The sequence below is a fragment of the Dryobates pubescens genome, chromosome 38, assembly GCF_014839835.1.
Source record: "Dryobates pubescens isolate bDryPub1 chromosome 38, bDryPub1.pri, whole genome shotgun sequence".
NCBI classification, from domain to species: domain Eukaryota; kingdom Metazoa; phylum Chordata; class Aves; order Piciformes; family Picidae; genus Dryobates; species Dryobates pubescens.
In genome coordinates, this window is record NC_071649.1 from 2,390,851 (window position 1) to 2,415,764 (window position 24,914).

General features: G+C 47.3%; 1 protein-coding gene across 3 annotated transcripts in view; it reads right to left on the reverse strand.

Annotated features, from left to right (window-relative positions):
• ELMO1 (engulfment and cell motility 1) overlaps nucleotides 1-24,914 on the reverse strand; it is a 372,993-nt gene that overhangs the window by 248,719 nt on the left and 99,360 nt on the right. For all 3 annotated transcript variants that reach the window (XM_054177076.1, XM_054177077.1, XM_054177078.1), the window contains 2 exons: nucleotides 23,596-23,646; nucleotides 11,182-11,351 (listed from right to left, as the gene is read on the reverse strand). In XM_054177076.1, coding sequence (XP_054033051.1) covers nucleotides 11,182-11,351; nucleotides 23,596-23,646 — 221 coding nt within the window. The remainder of the gene's footprint in view (nucleotides 1-11,181; nucleotides 11,352-23,595; nucleotides 23,647-24,914) is intronic.

Here is a 24,914-nt window from a genome sequence, read left to right on the forward strand (position 1 = left end):
CAGACTACAGTCAGCTCTCCCGACGTTACAGCAGCACTAAGAAATGAAGAGCGCATAAAGAACCTGTTGGACAAGAATTGATTTTGGCAGCAGTGTCAGGTTAAGTAATCTCTGCTCCCAGGTGAAGCTTCGGAGGACTGGCTGAGCCCAACAGCCCAGTGCTGTCCAAAATACAAATCATTCTCCTCCCTCCAGCCTCTGCCTTCTTTTCTGAGGGATTAGCAAACTGTATTTGAGCACTGAGGAATAGAATAGAATAGAATAGAATAGAATAGAATAGAATAGAATAGAATAGAATAGAATAGAATAGAACAGAACAGAACAGAACAGAACAGAACAGAACAGAACCGAACCGAACCGAACCAGACCAGGTTGGAAGAGACCTTCAAAATCATTGTGTCCAACCTATCAACCAATCCAACACCACCTAATCAACTAAACTATGCAACCAAGCACCCTATCAAGTCCCCTCCTGAACACCTCCAATGATGGCAACTCCACCACCTCCCCGGGCAGCCCATTCCAATGGGCAATCACTCTCTCTGCATAGAACTTCTTCCTAACACCCAGTGATGGTGACTCCACCACCTCCATGGGCAGCACATTCCAATGGCCAATCTCTCTTGCTGGGAAGAATTTCTTCCTCACCTCCAGCCTAAACCTCCCCTGGTACAGCTTGAGACTATGTCCTCTTGTTCTGGTGCTGGCTGCCTGGGAGAAGAAACCAACCTCTGCCTGTCTACAATCTTAAGGTAGTTGTAGAGAGCAATAAGGTCACCCCTGAGTCTCCTCCTCTCCAGGCTAAGCAACCCCAGCTCCCTCAGCCTCTCCTCATAGGGCTTGCGCTCCAAACCCCTCACCAACTTCGTTGCCCTTCTCTGGATACGCTCCAGCAAGCGCTGACCAAGAGAGGAAGCAGGTCCCACCTGCACAGCTAGTAGCTGGGAAAGATAGAAAAGGACTACCCTTGTTTGGTGGCAGAGACCTACCAGCTTGGCATTGCTTTGACCTTCTGAAGAGTCTTTTTCCATTCGCCCAAGGGGTTGTGCTTGCACATCTGCTTTCTGGTGCAGCACTGTCAGCTCAATCAGGGAACTCAACTGGGTCAAGGAATCAAAAGCAGCCTTTATTGTGTGACTTTTCATGATCTCTATCAGTTTTCCAGTCCAGCTTTGCTACAAACAGTACTGGAATAACTCTTCAGATGCAGCAGGACAGGAACAAGTGCTTGTGAGCAAGGGCAGCTTAAGTGCTTTGACAGCACTACTGAAATACTCATCAGACTGGGATGGAAAAAACCCATTAGCAGGTCTGCGATCAACTGTCCCAAAAAGCGTGCTGAAGTCGGAGTGACTCCAATACAGCCTCTGCAGTTTTCCACTGGGCTGGCGTACAGTATTAGCTGTGTGAGGCAAGCCAAGAGCTGAAATTTCACTGAACAATACAATTTGTCCTTCAGGCATGCACAACTGCCACCTCAGAGACTTCCAGCTGTACAGCAGCCAGCTCCGCAACTGCATGCGCTCAGCACAAGACTCTCAGCCCAGCGTCAGGGCAGACAGAAACACACATTTATTAACAAGCTAACACGAACCTGATCTCGCTGCATGTACTACATCCCATTGGGGGGGATGATAAAATTTAACAATCATCCCAGTTTAAAGCAAGTTTTCCTTTCCAATCTGTGCAGCAGGCCATTACAAGCCTCTTAAAATTCCAAGCAGGCTATCTGCACCCATGTCTGAGCAGCACTGACTGGAGTGCTCCTGTGCCATGGCTGGTGTACAATAAAGCTGCCCAGCACAGCCACTTTGATGAAGCAGACCTCTGAAGAAGAACCTTTTCAACAGCAGCAGAAACAATTCTGGTTACTGTCAAGGCAGGGAGGCTTAGCACAGTCTTAGGGTTTGGTGGTGTTTTTGCTGGCAAAAAACCCCTGTGTGTTGTTTCAGCCAAATCACAAGTGACAGACAGTGATAGTGCCAACAGTTCCACACAGGCCTTCACCCTTTCCCTCCCAGTTACGACATTTTTGCTTCTTATGATGATGGAAATAAATTTAGATTCCTTTTATTAACGTTTTGGTCTTTCAATATTTCCAACTCAGAAGTTCAATTTTCCTTTTCTATTAACTTTTCTCCCCATTTGTAAGGGGCTGGGAGGGGCTATTTTCCTTTTAAGGAAGGCTGAGACTCTGTCCCACTGACACCATACACAAAGATGCACAAGGAAAAACAAAGCATCACATCTTTACCAGTCTCCTGCTACATCACAAACACCATCTACACAGTCATGATACTTCTGAAGTACTACTTCTGTATTCTAGGACTACAGAGCACAGCTCTGAATGAGCAAACTGCATTACCTCAGATCACAGGATGTTAGAGGTTGGAAGGGACCTCTGAAGATCTACCAGTCCAGCCCCACTGCCAGAATAGGACCAGAGAATCCTGCACAGGTCACACAGGAACACTTCCAGACAGGACTGGAAAGCCTCCAGAGAAGGAGACTCCATAACCTCTCTGGGCAGCCTGTTGCAGGGCTCAGTGAAGAAGTTCCTCCTCATGTTGAGGTGGAACCTCCTGTGCTGGGGTTTCCATCCATTGCCCCTTGTCCTATCCCAGGGTGCAACCGAGCAGAGCCTGTCTCCTCCCTCCTGACCCCCAGCCCTCAGATATTGATAGACATTGATCAGATCCCCTCTCAATCTTCTCTTCTCCAGACTAAAAAGCCCCAGGCCCCTCAGCCTCTCCTCATAGGGCAGTGCTGCAGTCCCTTCAGCATCCTGGTAGCTCTCTGTTGGATTCTCTCCAGCAGATCCCTGTCCCTCTTGAACTGGGGAGCCCAGCTAATCATTTTTTTAATTCACTGCTTTTGTGCTTATTGTGCTTGTCTGGCTGAGCTAACTTTTTACCTGGGCACTGACACCACCACAGGCTTTGGGAAGTTTGGTGAGGAGTTGTTTCCTTGCATATATCATCAGCAGAGGAAACACGTTGGGAAATGTTCTTTATCATGAGGAGGAGGAAAAGAAGCAGCAGATAAAGAGCCCTTCGTAGCAAAGGGCTACAAAGATGATTAGGGGACTGGAACATCTCTCTTATGAAGAAAAACAGAGGGACTTGAGGCTTTTTTAGCTTGGTGAGGAGATGACAGTGGGAATCTTAACAATACTTAGACACACTTAAAGGGTGGGTGTCAGGAGGATGGGGCCAGGCTTTTTCCATGGTGCCTATTGACAGGATCAGGTTAACAGGCACAAAACTGAACTGAGGAGGAACTTCTTTACTTGAGGGTGGTGAAGCACTGGTGGAGTCTCCATCTCTGCAGTCATTAAAAACCCACCTGGATGCCATCCTGTGCAACCTGCTCTAGGTGAACCTGCTCTAGGGTGAACCTGCTCTAGCAGGGGAGTTGGACTAGATGACCTCGAGCCATGAGGCCATGAGGATGATCAGAGGGCTGGAGCACCTCTCCTATGAGGACAGACTGAAGGAGTTGGGGCTGTTCAGTCTGGAGAAGAGAAGGCTCCGAGGTGACCTAATTGTGGCCTTCCAGTATCTACAAGAAGGCTGGGGAGGGACTTCTCAGGATCTCAGGTAGTGATAGGACTAGGGGGAATGGAATGAAGCTGGAGGTGGGGAGATTCAGGCTAGAGGTAAGGAGGAAGTTCTTCCCCATGACAGTAGTGAAGCCCTGGAATGGGCTGCCCAGGGAGGTGGTGGAGTGACCGTCCCTGGAGGTGTTCAAGAGGGGATTGGACGTGGCACTTGGTGCCATGGTCTAGTCATGAGGTCTGTGGTGACAGGTTGGACTCAATCTTTGAGGTCTCTTCCAACCTTGGTGATACTGATCATGGATTAATCATAAAATGGAATCAGCATTTACTTTCCTTCATGACCTTGCAAGCTCTGCTATAATTTACAGGTCACACATGCCAGGAAACAAAAGCTGGTCTACTGATTATTGTTTGGGGTTGTTTCCACACGCCCCTCTCCTCCCCTTTATATGTTTCTTTTTTTTCCCCTTCAGATTTCATGGCATGCTCTGGAAGTCAGAATAAGCCTGAACAAACAAAACAAAAACAAACAAAACCCAAACAAAAAAAATATCAAAGATGAGGCACCTCAGTCAGCAGGACTGAGATACATGTGAAGAGTTTAAGCCATGCTGCATCTCTGCTGCTATAAATATGTTCATGTTGACAAGATGCACTCAGCCTTCACTAGGGCTCCATCCACCCTATAATCTGCCTCCCACCAGCCCCTAATGGCTGTGTCCCAGCACACACCATGTCTATGGCTCACTGGCTCTAAGCAGCAGGCATTGTGGTGGTGAATGGTGTCACATCCAGCTGGCAGCCAGTCACCAGTGGTGTGCCCCAGGGATCAGTGCTGGGCCCCATGCTCTTTAACATCTTTACTGATGATCTGGATGAGGGCATTGAGTCCATCATCAGTAAATTTGCAGATGACACCAAGCTGGGGGCAGGAGTTGATCTGCTGGAGGGTAGAGAGGCTCTGCAGAGGGACCTGGACAGGCTGGACAGATGGGCAGAGGCCAAGGGCATGAGATTGAACACATCCAAGTGCCAGGTTCTGCACATTGGCCACAGCAACCCCAGGCAGAGCTACAGGCTGGGGTCAGAGTGGCTGGAGAGCAGCCAGGCAGAGAGGGACCCGGGGGTACTGGTTGATGGTAGGCTGAACATGAGGCTGTAGTGTGCCCAGGCAGCCAAGAGGGCCAATGGCATCCTGGTCTGCATCAGGAACAGTGTGGCCAGCAGGAGCAGGGAGGTCATTCTCCCCCTCTACACTGCACTGGTCAGGCCACACCTTGAGTCCTGTGCCAAGTTCTGGGCCCCTCAGTTTAGGAAGGAGGTTGACTTGCCGGAAGGTGTCCAGAGAAGGGCAATGAAGTTGGTGAGGGGTTTGGAACACAGCCCTGTGAGGAGAGGCTGAGGGAGCTGTGATTGCTTAGCCTGGAGAAGAGGAGACTCAGGGGTGACCTTGCTCTCTACAACTACCTGAAGGGAGGTTGTAGACAGGCAGAGGTTGGTCTCTTCTCCCAGGCAGCTAGTACCAGAACAAGAGGACACAGTCTCAGGCTGCGCCAGGGGAGGTTTAGGCTGGAGGTTAGGAAGAAATTCTACAGAGAGAGTGATTGCCCATTGGAATGTGCTGCCCAGGGCGGTGGTGGAATCACCACCTTTGGAGGCGTTCAAGAGGAGACTTGATAGGGTGCTTGGTACCATGGTTTAGTTGATTAGGTGGTGTTGGATGATAGGTTAGATGCAATGATCTTGAAGGTCTCTTTCAAACTGGTTTATTCTAGTCTATTGTATTCACTCAAGGAGAGCTGGCTCAAATTATGGTAACTGCACATAGTATTAAAAACACTTCTGCAAAGTAAAAACAAAAACCCCAACAAGCAACAGCAACAACCACCCCCCTCAGTTTGTTATTTTCCAAGGCTATCCTCTAATGTATTCTAATCTTCACTACTCAGGTATATAATATATGGAAAATTAACCAGGAAAGACTCTTAGCTCTTGTCAGCTTTTTATATTACTACTTCTTTTCCTCACCAGGAAAAAAAATAATCAAGCAGAGGCAACTGGAAAGCCAGTGATTTATTTTCTTTTCCTCTGGTCTCTGTATTTTTACAGTCGTCAGCTCCACTGAAAATAATGAGTAAGTAACACAATAAATAAAGCCAAGTCTAAATAAAGCAGAGGCTTTTTCCCCCCTCCTTGGGAGAAGTTACATAAAAAGCTGGTGTCTTGCTTTCCAGAGGCTGCCCACTAAAACTTAATTACACACTTAAATTATAACTTAAGAGCTGCCCCTAACACAAGTTCCACGTGCAAAGAAAACCTCAGAGCAGCCCTACGCTGAGCCACGATGGCACTTTCTGGGGGTATAGAATCACAGAATCAAAAGGTTGGAAAAGACCCCAGAGATAAGTCCAACCTATCACCCAACACCTCATGACTAACTAAACCATGGCACCAAGTGCCACATCCAAGTCTTTATTGAACACCTCCAGGGATGGTGACTCCACCACCTCCCTGGGCAGCACATCCCAATGGCCAATCTCTCTTGCTGGGAAGAATTTCTTCCTAACATCCAGCCTAATACTCCCCTGGCACAGCTTGAGACTGTGTCCTGTTGTTCTGGTGCTGGTTGTCTGGGAGAAGAAACCAACCCCCACCTGGCTACAACCTCCCTTCAGGTAGTTGGAGACAGCAAGAAGGTCTCCCCTGAGCCTCCTCTTCTCCAGGCTAAGCAACCCCAGCTCCCTCAGCCTCTCCTCCCAGGGCTGTGCTCCAGACCTCTCCCCAGCCTCATTGCCCTTCTCTGGACACCTTCAAGAGTCTCAATGTCCTTCTTAAATTGAGGGGCCCAGAACTGGACATGGTACTAAATATGTGGCCTAACCAGAGCACTGTCTGGCCCTTGGGGAAAAATAGAGACTAAAGCTTGAGTTAGGCAAATTCATCAGTTTCTAGCATAGCTGCACCACAGCATGAGCAGAGAGACACCACTCAGCCTGGGCCTCAGATGTAGGTCTGCCCTCAGTGCCAGGAACTCCTGGACAGCTGGGAAAGCACACAAGAAGGGGTCCTTGAAGAGCAGGCACAAGTATTTCCCACCCTCTCAGACCCCCTCAGAGGCTTCATGCCAGTCTCTGGGTGGCAGTCTCAGAGCCAACAGCCACTCTGATGCTGTTTCACATCGTGGCTGCTCTGAGGTCATGGCTCAATGACATATCTGGTCCAATGGAACAGTGTGTGCCACCAAAAAGGGCATTTTCTGCATCCTCTCATAGGATCACAGAATCTTAGGGGTTGGAAAGGACCTCTGAAGATCATCTAGTCCAATATCCCTGCTAGAACAGCTTCATCTACAGCAGGTTGCACAGGAATTGATCCACCTGGGTTTTGAATCTCTCTAGAAAAATGGACTCCACAAGCTCTCTGGGCAGTCTGTTCCAGTGCTTTGTCACCCTCAAAACTTTGTTCTCATGTTCAGAGGGAACTCCTTGTGCCCAGTACCCTTCATCTTGTTTCTGGACCCCACTGAAAAGAGTCTAGCCCTATCTTCTTGGTCCTCCTCTTCTAAATATAAGCATTGGTAAGATTCCCTCTCAGTCTTCTCTAGGCTAAAGAGCCCCAGGTCTCAGCCTTCCCTCCTCAGATAGATGCTCCAGTTTCCTCATCTTCACACTCTACTCATGCCCACTTCCTCTCTTTCTTCTTCAAGTCCCAAACTAAGCAGAAAACAAACTCTGCACACCAGAATTAGCTACTTTGCAACCAAATCAACAAGCTGGATTGACTTTGTGAAGCATCCAGACACAAAAACCAGCTGCAGAAAGGAAGGAAGCACAATATAAAAGGAGAAGGGAATGCACAGCTTAAAACAGATATCCTGGCTTTGCAACTTCCTTTGCAAAACCAGACTTGGAAAAACCCAAGATGTAGAATGTCTAGGCTGCTGAACACAGAAAAGACGGCAGCAAGTACTGGGAGTTCATCAAGATGTGAAGTCTGAACCTTTGCTCAATGCCCAAACCAGGCAGCATTTCTCCCCATGGGCAGAAACACTGATGAACAGATCAGACAGCTAGACCACAGAATGGCTTAGGTTGGAAGGTACCTTAGGAACATCTACTCCAACCTTCCTGCCATGTTAGACAGGTAGATCACAGAATGGCTTGGGTTGGAAGGGACCTTAGGAACATCTACTCCAACCTCCCTGCCATGTTACACAGGTAGATCACAGAATGGCTTGGGTTGGAAGGGACCTTAGGAACATCTACTCCAACCTCCCTGCCATGTTACACAGGTAGATCACAGAATGGCTTGGGTTGGAAGGGACCTTAGAGAACATCTACTCCAACCTTCCTGCCACGTTAGACAGGTAGATCACAGAATGGCTTGGGTTGGAAGGGACCTTAGAGAACTCCAACCTCCCTGCCATGTTAGACAGGTAGATCACAGAATGGCTTGGGTTGGAAGGGACCTTAGGAACATCTACTCCAACCTTCCTGCCATGTTAGACAGGTAGATCACAGAATGGCTTGGGTTGGAAGGGACCTTAGGAACATCTACTCCAACCTTCCTGCCATGTTAGACAGGTAGATCACAGAATGGCTTAGGTTGGAAGGTACCTTAGGAACATCTACTCCAACCTCCCTGCCATGTTAGACAAGTAGACCACAGAATGGCTTAGGTTGGAAGGTACCTTAGGAACATCTACTCCAACCTTCCTGCCATGTTAGACAGGTAGATCACAGAATGGCTTGGGTTGGACAGGACCTTAGAGAACATCTATTCCAACCTCCTTGCCACGGGCAGGGATAGCTCAATGCATCCTTGGCAATACATTACCCCAGCTAAAAAAGGGAAATCTGAAAGCTTTCCAAATGCAAGGCACTTTGAAAACAAAGCAAAGCAACAGACTCTGCTCATATGCCCAGTCCCCAAGCCTGCTGTGTGGTTTCAAAACTTACACCCTCAGCCAGGAATTACTCCTAGGGTGTAATTTGCTGAGCAGTCTTTCACCAGCGGTGCTGGCTTCAGAAGTTTCCCTGTCACAGCTATTTTTAATCCAGACCAGTCTGCTATATCTTGGCCCATCCCACAGCTACAGAAGAGTAGAACAAACATGTCTGAAGGGTGAGGAGGGCACTTGCTTCAGCAGCTGAAAGAAATGCCTGTGAAAAAATGTGAATGTTCCCTCTCTGTTTCAATGGAAAATAAAAGGGCTTTAGCTTAAACACCTTTTGCAGTGGAGCAAGTTAAGATATTTAACTTAGATTAGTAACAAAAACTGCAGAGGCAAAGAATCTTCATTTGCTTATCCTCTGAACTTCACAGGCATATGCCAGCCTGCCCATGCAGTACCATTCTTAATTGCTATAGTAACCATGTGCATGCTTACACCAACTTCACTCTTCAGTTTCTACTTCCATTTGGTCCCTAAGCACCAAAGAGTAAGTGAATATAAGAGAAGTTAACAAGTTTCATACTGAGATGTGGGGGGGTTTGTTTGTGCTGGGGTTTTTTGTTTGTCTGGGTTTTCTTTGTTTTGTCTTTGTTTTGTTTAGGTATTTTTTACTACTTTTAAGTGGCATAATGTATGTACTGCAGACCACATCAGTGCATAAAATTACAGACCAAGACCCCAAAGCACTGAAGATGGAGCCATGAGCTATTGGAAATCCAATATACATAGCTGGCAGTTAGGCAATAGGGATCCAAAATGTGATGCCTCGTGGCCCATGTAACATGCAGGGATCACCAAGAGTGTGCTTTTGTACTTCCCAATCTAAGGTCTAACAGATTTTAAACAGTACCTGATTCTTCTGTGGGAAATTCCCAGTGTATCTTGCCCAGGGAGCTGGTTGAGACCCCATCCCTGGAGATATTCAAGGTGAGGCTCAACAGGGCTCTGGGCAACCTGATCCAGTTGAGGATGTCCCTGCTGACTGCAGGGGAGGTAGATTACATTGACCTCTGGAGGTCCTTTCCAACCCAGACCATTCTATGATCTTATATGAGACCACCAGATACACTTTGTGTTCCACTTCAAAGCTCGCTCACTACTTCCTCTTTACCCCAAGACTATTTCCTTTCTTGAATCTGAGGGAATGTGAACACATTCTGGGGGGAATTTGGATTTCAGCAACTGACTTCTGAAGTCTGGTCCACAAGATTTGAACACACACCACACACCCCCCAACCTCCCCCCAAGGAATGCAAAAGCTACTTTCAGAGCATTTTCTTCCTCTCAGGAAAAGGTTTGGCTATATTGTTGATTTTTTTTCATGTGTAGTAGAGGTTGACACTGACTGCAAAACACTGAAATCCTTCCTTGAAAGCAAAAGCCTCCTTGAAAGAGTAACTGTTGGGCCATAATTTAATAGTGCAACAATCCAGTCAGTAATTTTCTGCAGTACCCCCCACATTAAGCCAATGGACACTTGCTCAGAACTCTGCTCCTAAATTTCAGGCATGGTGAAAATTGGCAAGATTTTCTGGTAAACCATAAATTTCTCTTCAGAGGTCAGCTTTCAGTTTCATGTCAAAAAAGCCATTTCCATTGGAAGAACACCAGCCAGAATTAGAACAACAAAAGTGGAAATTAAATAAGCACTGGGGTTTTTTTTTTATAGAATGGCTTAGGTTGGAAGGGACCTCAGAGATCATCCTAGTCCAACCTCCCTGCAATGAGCAGGGACACTCACCCAGCCTGGCCTTCAACACCCCCAGGGAGGAGGCAACCACAGCCTCCTTGTGCAACCCATTCCAGAGCCTCCTCACCATCATACTGAAGAACTAAGATCCAGCCTAACCCTGCTCTCTTTCAGCCTCAAACTATTCCCCCTTGTCCTGTTGCCAGACACCCTTATGAAAAGTCCCTCTGCAGCCTTCCTGTAGGATCCCATCGGAATGTGCTGCCCAGGGAGGTGGTGGAGTCACCATCATTGAAGGTGTTTAGGAGGAGACTTGATGGGGTGATTGGTTGCATGGTTTAGTTGATTAGGTGGTGTTGGATGATGGGTTGGACACGATGATCTTGAAGGTCTTCTCCAACCTGGTCTATTCTATCCTATCCCATCCCATCCCACCCCACCCCTTCAGGCATTGGAAGGCAGCTCTACAGTCACAGTATCACAGTAAAACTAAGGTTGGAAGAGACCTTGAAGATCATCAAGTCCAACCTGTCTCCACAGACCTCACTACTAGACCATGGCACCAAGTGCCACGTCCGATCTCCTCTTGCACCTGGCGTCTTCCCTTCTCCAGGCTGAACAACCCCAGCTCCCTCAGCCTATCCTCACAGCAGATCTGCTCCATATCAGCCTTTAAATATACTATCAATGATTCACCTAAGTTGCAAGGGAAGGAACAAGGACAGCAGTTTCCCCCAAATCTTATAGCACAGAGGATATTTGTGACTGCCTGCTTTGCTCACCCCCAATCCCCACCAGCCCCTTGTCAGGGGAACTAAAGCAGGTTCTTCTTGATGACGGATGCACACTATCCTAGCAGCACAGACCTCTTCACATGGTTTGTTTCCTATTATCTTAAAAGCTCTAGACAGAAATACTTCAAGAAACTGAGCACAAAAGCTGCTCATGGAGTAGGAATGTCAGTTTAAGAATACTTACTCTGTGCCACTTTCAACCATTTGGGTTAGGAGGGAAATACCATCTAGGTTTATAAATTCCTGGGCAAATGTCACATCCCTGGAGTAGTTGGCTAAGTCTTTCAGTGCTTCTAACTTTGCATCCATGCTGGAAGATTGGATCCTCTCATGGAGCTGCTGTGCATTTTGAGCCTAAGAGAACAAGACACACAGAACAAGGACAAAACAAAACACAACAAGCTTTAATTACAACGGCAATAAATGATGGCCATGGGCAATATTAGTGATGCTTAACATTTGCACCCTCAGAAGTAAGGAAGGAGCTCAGATCTGAGTTGCTTTTACAAAAGTATATTTCTTGTAACCCATAATTATTTGGGCTGCTGCAGAATCATTAGCTGAGCACTGGACAGATACCCCATTGTCTCAGGCTCGATGTAAGCATTACAGAAGACAGCCTTTGGCTTGAAGAGCTTGTGTGTCACATCAATAGAAGCAGAAAAGGGAATAAAACAAATTGCAGCAGACAACCCCAGTGCAGTAATGGAAGCACTTTTACTTTGCTGGCAACACTCACCCAGTTTATGCACTTCTCATGACCTTTAACAGTGAAGACCATGTGCTGTTCTAATCAGGTTAGATCAGTAGGGACCAGCTTCAGGCCTTCTGCTCCTTCCTCTCCCTCCTGTTCACAAAACTCTCTTTCAAGTAGCACAGGAGCAAATTACTTCCCACATGATGCTGTGATATTATCACTCACCCATCTTTGTGAAAGTTTGATATTCACATCTATTAGGCTATCTGCCCATTAATACCTCAAATACAGGATGAGAGAGTGGAATCCAAAAGGAACACTGATGATAAGAAGCTAAAGGGTTATTGCAGTAATGCATATTAAATCCTCTCTCTCTTTAGCCATGCAGATACTTTAAAATACAGCTCACGTTTTCAATTTGATGCTTTCACTTACCTGAGCACAATACCCAACAGGCTCAATTAATAGCTAGCCAGCCAGCCTATCTTGCTTTCAGAAATAAGCCTCCTCACTCCACTTGCAAAACTCAATTCCCTAAAATTTACTTCTTACCTGCAACCCAGTGAAAGGTGGATGGGAAACTACGTGTCATTAGGAAAGAAATTAAGGGTAAATTCTGCTGAGAGTTATTTTCTCTGAGATTATGCTTAGCCCTTCTCAGCTGGAGAAGAAAAAAAACTAGCAGAAAGGGCTGTGGTGACAGACAATTGCTTCTCCTGTTCAAGTAATGAATATAGTCCTCGCAGAGGTGGTCAGCTCTGCAGCCCAAGACTCTGAGACAGGAGACATTTTCAATGCAAGTGGAGATTTAAACAGAGAACACAAAGAAAAACACCACCATGTTCTTACAGCTTCCCATCTACATTTTGATTGCTTCACACACCTCCTGAAAGGAGGTTGCAGCCAGGTGGGGGTTGGTCTATTCTCCCAGGCAAGCAGCACCAGAACAAGAGGACACAGTCCCAAGCTGTGCCAGGGGAGGTTCAGGCTGGAGGTGAGGAAGAAATTCTTCCCAGAAAGAGTAATTTGCCATTGGAATGTGCTGCCCAGGGAGGTGGTGGAGTCACTGTCCCTGGAGGTGTTCAGAAAAAGATTGGATGTGGCACTTGAAGCCATGGTGTAGTTGTCAGGAGGTGTTAGGTATGAGGTAATAGGTTGGACCTGATGATCTCCGAGGTCTTTCCCAACCTTATTGATTCTGTGATTCTAACAGATGCAACGTCTCAATATCCCCCCAGCAAGGCTGGGTACTTCCCATTTTCACCAAGTGAAAATAAAGCTTGTTCTCCAATCAGCTTTTGGCCAGATTCTTTGTGGTGAGGAACATGTACAGGAAGGAGATATCTTCTGGTTAGTGTAACTGTGCTGAACATCTTCAGTTACGAAACAGACTGCCTTCAGTCCTGAGCTTTTTGATACATATTGCAGCCACAGCAGCTAAACTATCTATAATACAACAGTACCCTGTAATTCAAAAGGTCTTTCTGACACCCTAGGTTGCCAACTCTGTCAATAGGATTGCGTTGTGATGGGGAAATAAGGGCTTATACAGTCTCTTTGTAATGGCAATGTCTGCCCAAATGGTACTAAAAGAATATTCTCTCAAACTTAAGCAGCTGGTACAGTAAAACAAAGCCTAAGGAAGAACTGAAAATGTATTCCCCACCACAGAACATTTCCTCCTCCATCAGAGCAGGTGAGGGGAGATTTGCTAAAATACTCTTGAATAACCAGCTACAAAAATTACAACAGAATTAAATGAGTAAAAATCAGAGCAATCACCGATGTTCCCTGAAGCAGGAGTTCAACAGCCAACTCCTACCTTACCAAATGACCTCCTTCACTGAGCTGTCTCTCTTTTCACCTCCCCACTGTAACAACTCAGAAGGCTCAGAGATGCAAAGCTGCCTCAAAACCTTGCTCTTCCTCAGAGCACACAGAACACCTGAATTCCTGCCCACCTCAGGGAAGAAACACTTGGGGAAAATCTTTAACACCTCCATGGCAGCTGCCTGTACCTAATCTTGGAAATGGTTCCTCAAATCTAACTTTAAGCTCATTAAGACCTCTGTACACATTTCCTTCTACCTCATGATTCTGGGAAGTTACCACCCCCCACTGCCTGACTACTGATGGAGAGAGTTCTTCCAGCTTTCCATGGGAAGCAGGTGCTCTGAAAGCTCCTGAACCCAGTGAAAATGAAACAAAGAAAGGAAAATGAACAAAACACCTGGTTCAGTATGACTGAGCAGCTCTGCTGAGCTGCTCAACCAATAAGTCTGAGTGGGCAGAAGTTAGGCACCAGAACTGAGGCCAAACCTCCTGGGACTGTAATCACCTGTGTAGCACAGTAGCAAGCAAGAACAAACATGTGAAGCATAGCCAGGAGAAGATCCTTCTCCAAACCCCTTAACAGCACAGCTACAATTGCTGTTTAAACAATGCTTCATCTTTCTGTACATTGACAACAGATTATGAATGGTCAAGTTCACCCTGGAATATTGCATCCAGTTATGGGCTCCCCAGTTCAAGAGGGACAGATCTACTTGACAGTCCAAGGGAGGGCTACAAGGATGAAGGGACTGCAGCACTGCCTGATGAGGAAAGGCTGAGAGACCTGGGGCTGTTTAGTCTGGAGGGGTGAAGACTGAGAGGGGATCTGATCAATGTCTATCAATATCTGAGGGCCAGGAAGGAAGGAACAGGCTCCGCTCACTTATCCTATCCCAGAGCACAAAGGACAATGGATGGAAACTGCAGCACAGGAGATTCCACCTCAACATGAGGAGAAGCTTCTTCACTGTGAGGGTCACAGAGCACTGGAACAGGCTGCCCAGAGAGGTTGTGGAGTCTCCTTCTCTGTAGAATTTCAAGCACCATCTAGGTGTGTTCATGTGTGACCTGTGCTGAATTCTGTGGTCCTGCTCTAGCAGGGGGCTTGGACTTGGAAATCTCCAAATGTCCCTTCCAACCCATAACACATCCTGTGATCCTTCCTCTTGAGGAGAGATTCTTACCCCCAGCATAAAAACTTGGGGCTGGTGGACTGCTGCTGCCATCCCTATCATGCTTCCAGTTTACATGAATCAGTATCAACCACAGGAAGAGCTAACCCAGCCTCTCACCCAAACTGAGAGCACCAGCACCAGGATGTGCATCAATAAATAGCTCACTTTGCAGTGCTGAACAGCAGCATGAGCTGGACCAAGAGAGATGCCTTAATCCTCTTTCCTCTGAAGCCAGAGCAAGCTTTGAAATTCACTACACTAAAACCAACATATAATCTTAGATCAGACACAGCTTGGGCCACCTCTACAGAGCACGAAAACCTATGAAAGCATTGTCTCTGCTACAAAAGTGCTTCAGCCCTGTTTTAAGAAGATAAAGCTTAAGAACACCCCAGGCTTTATCTGACTATGCCAGGGTGAATGTGCCATCAGCAAAGTTTCCAGGCGCTTGTGTTTCTTCTCACACGAAACAAGTCACTGCATCCAATAAACCCTGCTCCTTCCATTGGGTGAGAAAAGAACTGATAATGGCAGAGCAGATCTTGATTAAATGGGTAAGCAAATATCAGTCTCAGCAAGAGGGCTGGTGCATTTCCCTCTGGAAACATGGCCAAAAGTAACGTTGGCTGCTGCCACCACCAGTGAAAAGATTGCCGCGGCGAACGCCACGCAGCTCCCGCAGGCCCTGTTGCCATAGCGCTCATACGTGCTCATGGAATGTACAGGCTCACTTATGACTGCACTAAAAAAAAAATGAAACCCAGAAGAAATGTGCTCTGAGTGCTTACCAGGGAGCTGCTTTAATGATTTACAACCCATCAGTGGCCGGACAGAGAGCGCAGCTCATTAGCGCGGCGGCAGAGCGAGCTGCCGCCTCTCTGCCCGGATGGAAACATCACTGGGGTGAGGATAAATAAATATATAAAACCTGCCCGACTGAGGACTGTTATGAGGGAATTAAGAGCAACACAGCTGTTCAAGTAAATGGAAGAGGGCATTAACTGCTCTCCTGTTTAGCAGGGAAGACGGGAAGCTTGTAGAAAGGGTGCTGCAGAAGCCCCGGCGTCTCACAAGGCTGTCAAGAGGCATAAGCTGCGTGTCTATAGTCTTACTCCACTTGCTCCAAGGACAGCCAGAAAGGTTGCCCTCAGGGAGTAGCAGTGCTTAAAAGGAGCAGCTTGATGAGATTGCCGGCTTAAGAAGAAAACTAATGACCTACATCCAAGATGTGGCTTGCTTAGAGACTCAAATAGCCATTCGGAGACTAGAAATCCCAAGATCATCCTAACGAGGGATTCTACTGACCAAACCAGCATTCCTCTGCCACTGAATGCTCTCTGCAAACTTGGAAAGCAACTTATTACCCAGCCATACAGAGGCTTTCTCTACAGAATACAAGTTACAGCCAGCAAGGACAGGAGGGAGGACATGGACTCCAAATACCACCTCTACCAAACATTAATGTGCCTGGAGAGAAATCTGGACCACTGATTCAAGTTGCTGTTCTGCCACTCCCCCGCCGGTTTCCTTCTTTTTCCTTCACAAAAAGCAAATAAAAGATGAGTAATTTGGTTTTCCCTGCAGGTGAGTTGCTCACAGGGCACACAGACCACCAGTAACTACCACATACAGTTTTGCACTTTCCAAACAGGTGTATTTCTGTGGTTTCATTTAACAGCATGGTGCTTTAAAGTGCTGCCTTATCCTGGCTCGTTACTGCCACTTCCCCTACAACTGCATGTATGTAAGGAGTGGATAGGTTACATCACCAGACTGAGCAAACCCACAAAGCCTGGCCAGCACCTGATGCCAGGAAAGAAATGAGATTCCATTTTAATCACTTAAGACATTTCCACATTAATACTCCAGCACAATTTCTACATCTAAAGGCCTCTACAAATGTAACACACAGAGCAGTCCTACACAACCAACTATACCCAGTTAAGGAGGCAGAAAGAGAGAAGCAGGGAAATGACCACACCTGAAGTGGTGTATTAGATCATTTATAAAAGCATTACAGATGCATAGTGATATGTGCCTAAAATAATCTCATGCAATCAGTAGCCTCTTATGAATGCTTGAGGAGCAGGTTTTCCTCTTGCTGCATTTTCACAGGATCACAGAATTCTCAGGGTTGGAAGGGACCTCAAGGATCAGCCACTTCCAAGCCCCCTGCCATGGCCAGGGACACCTCACACTACAGCAGGTTGCTCACAGCCACATCCAGCCTGGCTGCAAAAACCTCCAGGGATGAGGCTGCCACCACCTCCCTGGGCAACCTATGCCAGTCTCTCACTACCCTCTTGGGGAACAACTTCTTCCTAACATCCAATCTCAATCTACCCATTTCTAGTTTGGTTCCATTCCCCCCAGTCCTATCACTCCCTGACACCCTCAAAAGTCCCTCCCCAGCTTTCCTGTAGCCCCCTTCAGATACCGGAAAACCACAATTAGGTCTCCTCAGAGCCTTCTCCTCTCCAGACCGAACAACCCCAACTCCCTCAGTCTGTCCTCATAGCAGAGCAGCTCCAGCCCTCTGCTCATCCTCGTGGCCCTTCTCTGGACACCTTCCAGCACCTCCAGATCCTTCCTGTAATAGAGGCTCTAGAACTGGAGGCAGTGCTCCAGGTGGGGTCTCTCACTTGCTGCACTGCAGGACAAGTGTCCCTATGGAACAGTCTCACTGGGGAGCAATTACAGCTCACTTGCTTGTGTACCTCTCCACTGGAACATGGCTATCACAAACCCAGACTATACCAATCTGGCATCTCAACTGCCACATATGTTCCAACACAAAGAAATGTTGCAGAAGAAACTTCTGATGAGTCCCTTCAGAGATGCATATGGATAAAGGGGGAAGGGGGGGAAAACAGGTCACAGAAAGCTGCAAAGACACAATACCACGAGGAATTGTTAAGAAAGATGATAGGGGAGGTTAAAAATAAATAAGAAAGATGATATAGGAAGGCAGATAATACAGGAGAAATTCAATCTGTACTCAAGTTACCTAGGAAACAGAGCGTCTGTGTGGAGAGTGGTTTACAGAGGGGAGGGGGGGAAACAGCAACAAAAAACAGCCTCTCCCTGAATCACATAAACTTAGCAAACAGAGTGACAGAAACAAAGAGGCAGCTCAAATTCCCATCAGGCCTAAACGGCGGCTTTGCAAAGGTTTAACTCGAGGGGAAGTTTAAAACAGACACATTGTAAACCCCGGAGGGAAAGCGTCGATAATGGATTGAGCAGCACAGCCAAACTCCGGCTTGGCCCTCGCAGTGTTAGCCATGGTGTGCAGGGAAAGGTCCCCTAGGCAGGCACACAATAACCTACATTTGAGATTAAAAACAAAAAGAGAGAAAGTATTTAAAATTGAGGTTTGGGCAGTTAGGAGCTCAAACCCCAATTTTACAAATATCAAATCCCAAAATGCTGTACTCTGCCCTCTGCCCTGGTGAGGCCACACCTGGAACACTGCAGCCAGCTCTGGGCTCCCCAGTTCAAGAGGGACAGGGATCTGCTGGAGAGAGTCCAAGGGAGGGCTACAAGGATGCTGAAGGGACTGAAGCACTGCCTGGTAAGGAAAGGCTGAGAGACCTGAGGCTCTTTAGTCTGGAGAAGAGACTGAGAGTGGATCTGATCAATGTCTATCAATAGCTGAGGGCTGGGGGTCAAGAGGGAGGGGACAGGATCTGCTCAGTCGCACCCTGGGACAGAACAAGGAGCAATGGATCTAAACTGCAGCACAGGAGGTTCCACCTCAACAGGAGGAGGAACTTCTTCCCTGTAAGGCTCACAGAGCACTGGAACAGGCTGCCCAGAGAGGTTGTGGAGTCTCCTTCTTTGGAGACTTTCAAGACCCATCTGGATGTGTTCCTGTGTGACCTGTGCTGGATTCTCTGGTTCTGCTCTGGCAGGGGGGTTGGACTCAAAGTTCTTCATAGGTCCTTTCCAACCCCTAACATCCTGTGAGCCTGTGAAAACTGTATTTTCCCCCCCTATCTCCTCTTAATCTTTTACAGCACCTGCTCTGGGAGCAATACATAATTTGAGGCTAATGAAAACAGAACTCCAAAAGATCCTATCTCATCCTTCTCACCCCATTTCCAATGACTCATGGCAGCCAACTGTGAATGGGTATCAGCGAACTACCACGTGTCACGGTAATAAGTTGCATGAAAACTAAGAACTAGAAAAGCATTTTAAGTTCATGCAGCCTTCAGAACTGGTTAAAAGTATTCCTCTCAACTCTTCAAGGAAAGGAAAAAAAAAATACAATAAAAAGGGTTTCAGAGAAGATTTTTACTTTTTCTTTTGGCACACAATAGCCAGGAAGAAAGCAGCACAGGCAGTTGTGGAGCTCCAGGGACCCGTCCCAGACACTGCATTATCTGTCCACAGCTCCTCTTAATTTCTCTCAATCTTCCTCTCCTTTTTCTCTAAAAAGCATTTTTGGTGTGATTTTCTTTTTCTGGGGGGAAGGAGGAAATACTTCCAGCTTTACACTTATGTGTGACGGGGAACATTGTTTAGAACATGAAGATTTACACAGGATGAGTAAAACATTTCCTAGCCAGCTCTAGCAGTCAGGAAAACTTCTTTCCCATTTTGCAAGGGTATTATCATGCAGCCTGCTGTTCACATTACCTCCTCCAACTGCTGCTGCTCTCCTGCAGGATTTCAGAGGGAAAGATAGGAACAGCTGGCCTGTTAGCTTTTCAGGGTAAACAACAAGCATTGTGTGGGTCACCAGTCTTAAAAACCCACAGCCTGCAAGCCTTTAATCTATGTATTTTAGGTACCTCTATAATGACCTTTAAACATTACCTTTAAAGCAAAGACACTATTGTAGGGTGGGAACATGCAGAGCTTCCTTTCATGTGTATTTAAGGAATACAAATACTCTCTAATCTGACAAAACCCAATCTGGTCCTTCAAAAGCTCCTTCCAAGCTATCTGAATCTAGGGGGAAATGTATAAAGCTTTTTTTTTTTTAAGCATCAGAAGATTTGAAGGTAAGCACTGGCTGTTCAGGGATAAACATCAAGACTGAAGACTAGAAAGTGAAGTGGCCTTCTACCTTGCAACAGGATGGCTGAGTCACTCACTACTACAGGCCAGTGACCAGGTGGCCCATGACTTGGTAGGTAACAGGTAACACCTCCAGATGCCAAGGACCCCTGCCTTAATTCATTGACCCTAAGGCAAATCCCCACACAAACAGAATATGTAGAAGAGGGCCAAGCTCTTTTTGGTGGTGCACAGTAATAAGCCAAGGAACAACAGATTCAAACGTGAACATAGAAGATTTCACCTCAACATCAGGAGAAAACTTTTACAGTGAGGGTGACAGAGCCCTGGAGCAGGCTGCCCAGGGCGAGGTGTGGAGTCTCCTTCTGTGGAGACTTTCCACACCACCTGGATGCATTCCTGTGTGTATTACCCTAGGTGATCCTGCTTTTGGCAGGGATGTTGGACTCAGTGATCTCTGGAGGTCCCTACCAACCTCTAACAGTCTGTGATTCTGTGAAGAGAGTCTCATGCAAAGCTCCACCTTCCTGCCCATAAGCATTATCTCCGAGCCCAGAGAGTGGTGGTGAATGGTGCCACATCCAGCTGGCAGCCAGTCACCAGTGGTGTGCCCCAGGGATCAGTGCTGGGCCCCATGCTCTTTAACATCTTTATTGATGATCTAGACGAGGGCATTGAGTCCAGCATCAGTAAATTTGCTGACGACACCAAGCTGGGGGCAGGAGTTGATCTGCTGGAGGGTAGAGAGGCTCTGCAGAGGGACCTCGACAGGCTGGGCAGATGGGCAGAGTCCAACAGCATGAGATTGAACACATCCAAGTGCCGGGTTCTGCACATTGGCCACAGCAACCCCATGCAGAGCTACAGGCTGGGGTCAGAGTGGCTGGAGAGCAGTCAGGCTGAGAGGGACCTGGGGGTGCTGGTCGACGGTAGACTGAACATGAGCCTGCAGTGTGCCCAGGCAGCTAAGAGGGCCAATGGCATCCTGGCCTGCATCAGGAAGAGTGTGGCCAGCAGGAGCAGGGAGGTCATTCTGCCCCTGTACACTGCACTGGTTAGGCCGCACCTCGAGTCCTGTGTCCAGTTCTGGGCCCCTCAGTTTAGGAAGGAGGTTGACTTGCTGGAAGGTGTCCAGAGAAGGGCAACAAAGTTGGTGAGGGGTTTGGAACACAGCCCTGTGAGGAGAGGCTGAGGGAGCTGGGGTTGCTTAGCCTGGAGAAGAGGAGACTCAGGGGTGACCTTATTGCTCTCTACAACTACCTGAAGGGAGGCTGTAGACAGACGGATGTTGGTCTCTTCTCCCAGGCAAGCAGTACCAGAACAAGAGGACACAGTCTCAGGCTGCGCCAGGGGAGGTTCAGGCTGGATGTTAGAAAAAAGTTCTATACAGAAAGAGTGATTGCACATTGGAATGGGCTGCCTGGGGAGGTGGTGGAGTCGCCATCACTGGAGGTTTTTAGGAGAAGACTTGACAGGGTGCTTGGTGCTGTGGGTTAGTTGCTTGGGCGGTGTTGGATTGGTTGATGGGTTGGACGCGGTGATCTTGAAGGTCTCTTCCAACCTGGTTTATTCTATGTATTCTATGTATGTATTAGCAGAAAGCGTGGTCAATCCACAGTTAGTCTTCTGTGTTTGTAGGTGACGTTTGCAGCTGCACAAGAGATGGTGAAGACAGACACTCATCCCACAGATCACTCACAGTACAGCCTCTCTTCAGCTAGTTGTGGATTTTGAGACAGGGAAGGATTCCATGAGTCATCTCATGCTGTCACTCCATGCTGTGGTTACACAAAGCAATGATGCAGTGTGTTTGAATCGCACTGGTTCCTGATGAGCCACAGATGGCGTTTTGATTTCTTGAGATCCCAAGTCTGGGCTACAATAGATAAACCTTTCTCAGTGCATATTTGGTCTTAAGAAATCCCAATGGTTAGCAGGAGGTGGTGTTGAGGCTGCCTGTTTCTGAGGAAGCTCCACCAAATGCAGTATACCCCACCAGCAAGTGCTTTCCCCATCTACAAGGCTGTTGTGGTGACACACAGGGAGGGAGTCCAGAGTCACAAAGACTTTGCACAGAGCCATGAGGATGAGGGGAAAAAAAACAATACTGCAAGAGGATCTGCTTAAATTGAGGTTGACTTAAGGTCCAAGCTGACCCAGCCTTACAAAACACAAAACCACCCTCACCACCCCCACCCCACACAACACACCTCAAAGGCCATTTTTTGGAGAGCCCAACTTCTAAATTATCAACAACATAAAAATTTAAATCAATCAGTAAATACATGAATATGCCTGGAGTCCCCAAGAACAACTTCTTCCTAACATCCAATCTCAATCTACCTATTTCTAGTTTTGTTCCATCCCCCCTAGCCCTATCACTCCCTGACACCCTCAAAAGTCCCTCCCCAGCCTTCTTGTAGGCTCCCTTCAGATCCTGGAAGGCCACAATTAGGTCACCTCGGAGCCTTCTCTTCTCCAGACTGAACAACCCCAACTCCCTCAGTCTGTCCTCACAGGAGAGGTGCTCCATCTATCTGATCATCTCTGCTTTTAGCCTGGGGCCTACTAGCTGAAAGATAACCCATCCAAAATCATCTCCCTGTGTTGTTTCTATCCTCAAGTTTCCACCTTTCATGACAGTGACTGACCCAACCCTTTTAGCAGAAGTCAAAAGTTAAACCAATACAGCTCCATCTTGCCCAGCAAAATAAGCTGCACTATATGGTGTCAATTTGGCCTTAAAAATGCTTTAAATCTGCAGAAGCTAGACCACCACCATGAAGGGGTAAACCATTTTAATGGCACACTACATTTGTCAGCAAAGGAATGGGATTGCTGCTGCCTTAGCCATACGTCTTCTGGGGTTAATGGTGGCTTTCAGCATGCAGCAACAGTACTGCTCAACTCAGCAGAGAAAAAAGGCCAGGACAAGGCAACCAGCAGCTCTGACATCCTTCTTGAGGAGCTGGCAAGGAGATGGGGTGGAAACAAAATAAACCAAGACACAACCCAGTAAAATCTCAACATTACAGTTGTTGCTCACTTAGTAGAAACAGGAATGCTCTCTGACCGGAGCTGCCCAGCAGAGCGCTCTCTGTTTCAATTCCCAGCCCTTTCTCTTGACTCTGAGCTCTGGAGCAGAAAAGCAGCAACTTGAGTGAGGCTGCAATGCCAGAGGTACCTTGGACACAAAAGCTGCTCCCAGTGGGAGAGAAGTGTGAGACAAAAACCATACAGTTGGGCCAACCCTAGCATCAAATGTTACTCCAGAGATACCATCCCTGCTCCCACACCACACAAAAAGAGAGTACCACATCCAGTCATCTTGTGACCACATCATCATAATCTTTTCATAGAATCATAGAATTGTCAGGGTTGGAAGGAACCTGCCAAGGATCATGCAGTTTCAACCCTCCTGCCATGGCCAGGGACACCTCACAATACAGCAGGTTGCTCACAGCCACAGCCAGCCTGGCTGCAAAAACCTCCAGGGATGAGGCTTCTACCACCTCCCTGGGCAACCTGTGCCAGTCTCTCACCACCCTCATGGGGAACAACTTCTTCCTAATATCCAATCTCAATCTACCCATTTCTAGTTTTGCTCCATCCCCCCCAGTCCTATCACTCCCTGACACCCTCCAAAGTCCCTCCCCAGCTTTCTTGTAGCCCCCTTCAGATATTTGAAGGCCACAATTAGGTCTCCTTGGATCCTTCTTAGGTATTCTCTTCTCCAGACTGAATAGCCCCAGGAATATTGTGGGACACAGTGTGGATAAGGCTTACAAATACATCCATGAGTTCACAAGGATTTACTAATCAAATCTTGACTTTGAAGAGAGAAGAGAACCGAGCAGTAACTCACTGGAGATGTTGTTAATCGAAGGATTGCTCCATTTTTTATTTCATTACGATTCTGAAAGAGAAAAAAAAAATAATCCAAAACAGTTTAGTTAAGACTGACACAGGAAGATGAAACAGCCCTCTGGCAGCCCTTGCCCCTCCAACACCCCCTGGCAGTCCTTGCCCCTGTCTGCAAGCACAAAGCTTCCCTCCTTCCTCTGTGACTTCACAACCAAGAGTCTTCCCCCCCGCCCCGAGGCAGCCCATGATTAGCTGTTCACATGACACTGAACAAAGCTGAACCCTTTTAAGAATGACTTCATGTTTTCAAAGTTTGGCTTCCACTGGCAACTTCCAAATATTTATTCAGAGTACACTGCCCACCGTGCCTGTCCCTGGCACCGTGCTGCATAGCTGAGCAGGACGTTCAGCTTGCTGAAACCTGTCATTAAACATCTGCAGCAACTAAAACTTCTCCCACTGCCTCTCCGTCTTCTATAACAAGAACATGCTGACTTCAACCACTGGAACCAACCCCCTGAGCCCTGCCACCACAACTCTGCATTCCCCCTCCAAGTCAGGAAATAAAACCAAACAGAACATCCCTGTTAGCAGTAAGTGAAGTTCAAACACACCAGCAGTCATTCCCCCGACCTGGCTGGCAGAAAGGCAGCATTCAACACTTTATTTTGGTTAAGCTCACATAACGTGTTCAATTGAACTGAATCTTTAGGTAGATGGAAAAAAAACTGCCATGGTATCACAGAAATATTCAGGCTGGAAAGGATCCTCAGCATCACCAAGTCCAACCCAGAAGCCTACCCTACAAGGCTCACCCCTAAACCAGAGCCCCTAGCACCACATCCAAACCACCTTGAAACACAGCCAGGGTTGGGGACTCCACCACCTCCCTGGGCAGCTCATTTCAATCCCTGACCACTCTTGCCATGAAAAAAGGTTTCCTACTGTCCAGTCTGAACCTACCCAGTGGCATCTGAGGCCATTGCCTCTTTTCTGTCATTAATTACCCGGTAGAAGAGACCAGCAGCAGCCTCTCCATGGTGTCCTTTCAGGTAGTAGTATATGGTGTACACTTAGGGCATCCTCACAGCTTTGTGGTCCATGTTAAGGCTCAATGTCAAAACCACTTCTGTTTAACATCTTTGCCAATGACCTTGATGAGGAGCTGGAGTGCACCAGTGCTAAATTTGCAGATACCAAGTTAGGTGGGAGTCTTGATCTGTTTGAGGGTAGGAAGGGTCTACAGAGAGGCTTAGACTGGATTAATGGGATTTACTTCAAGATGGCCAAGTGCTGGGTCCTGCACTGGGGACACAACAA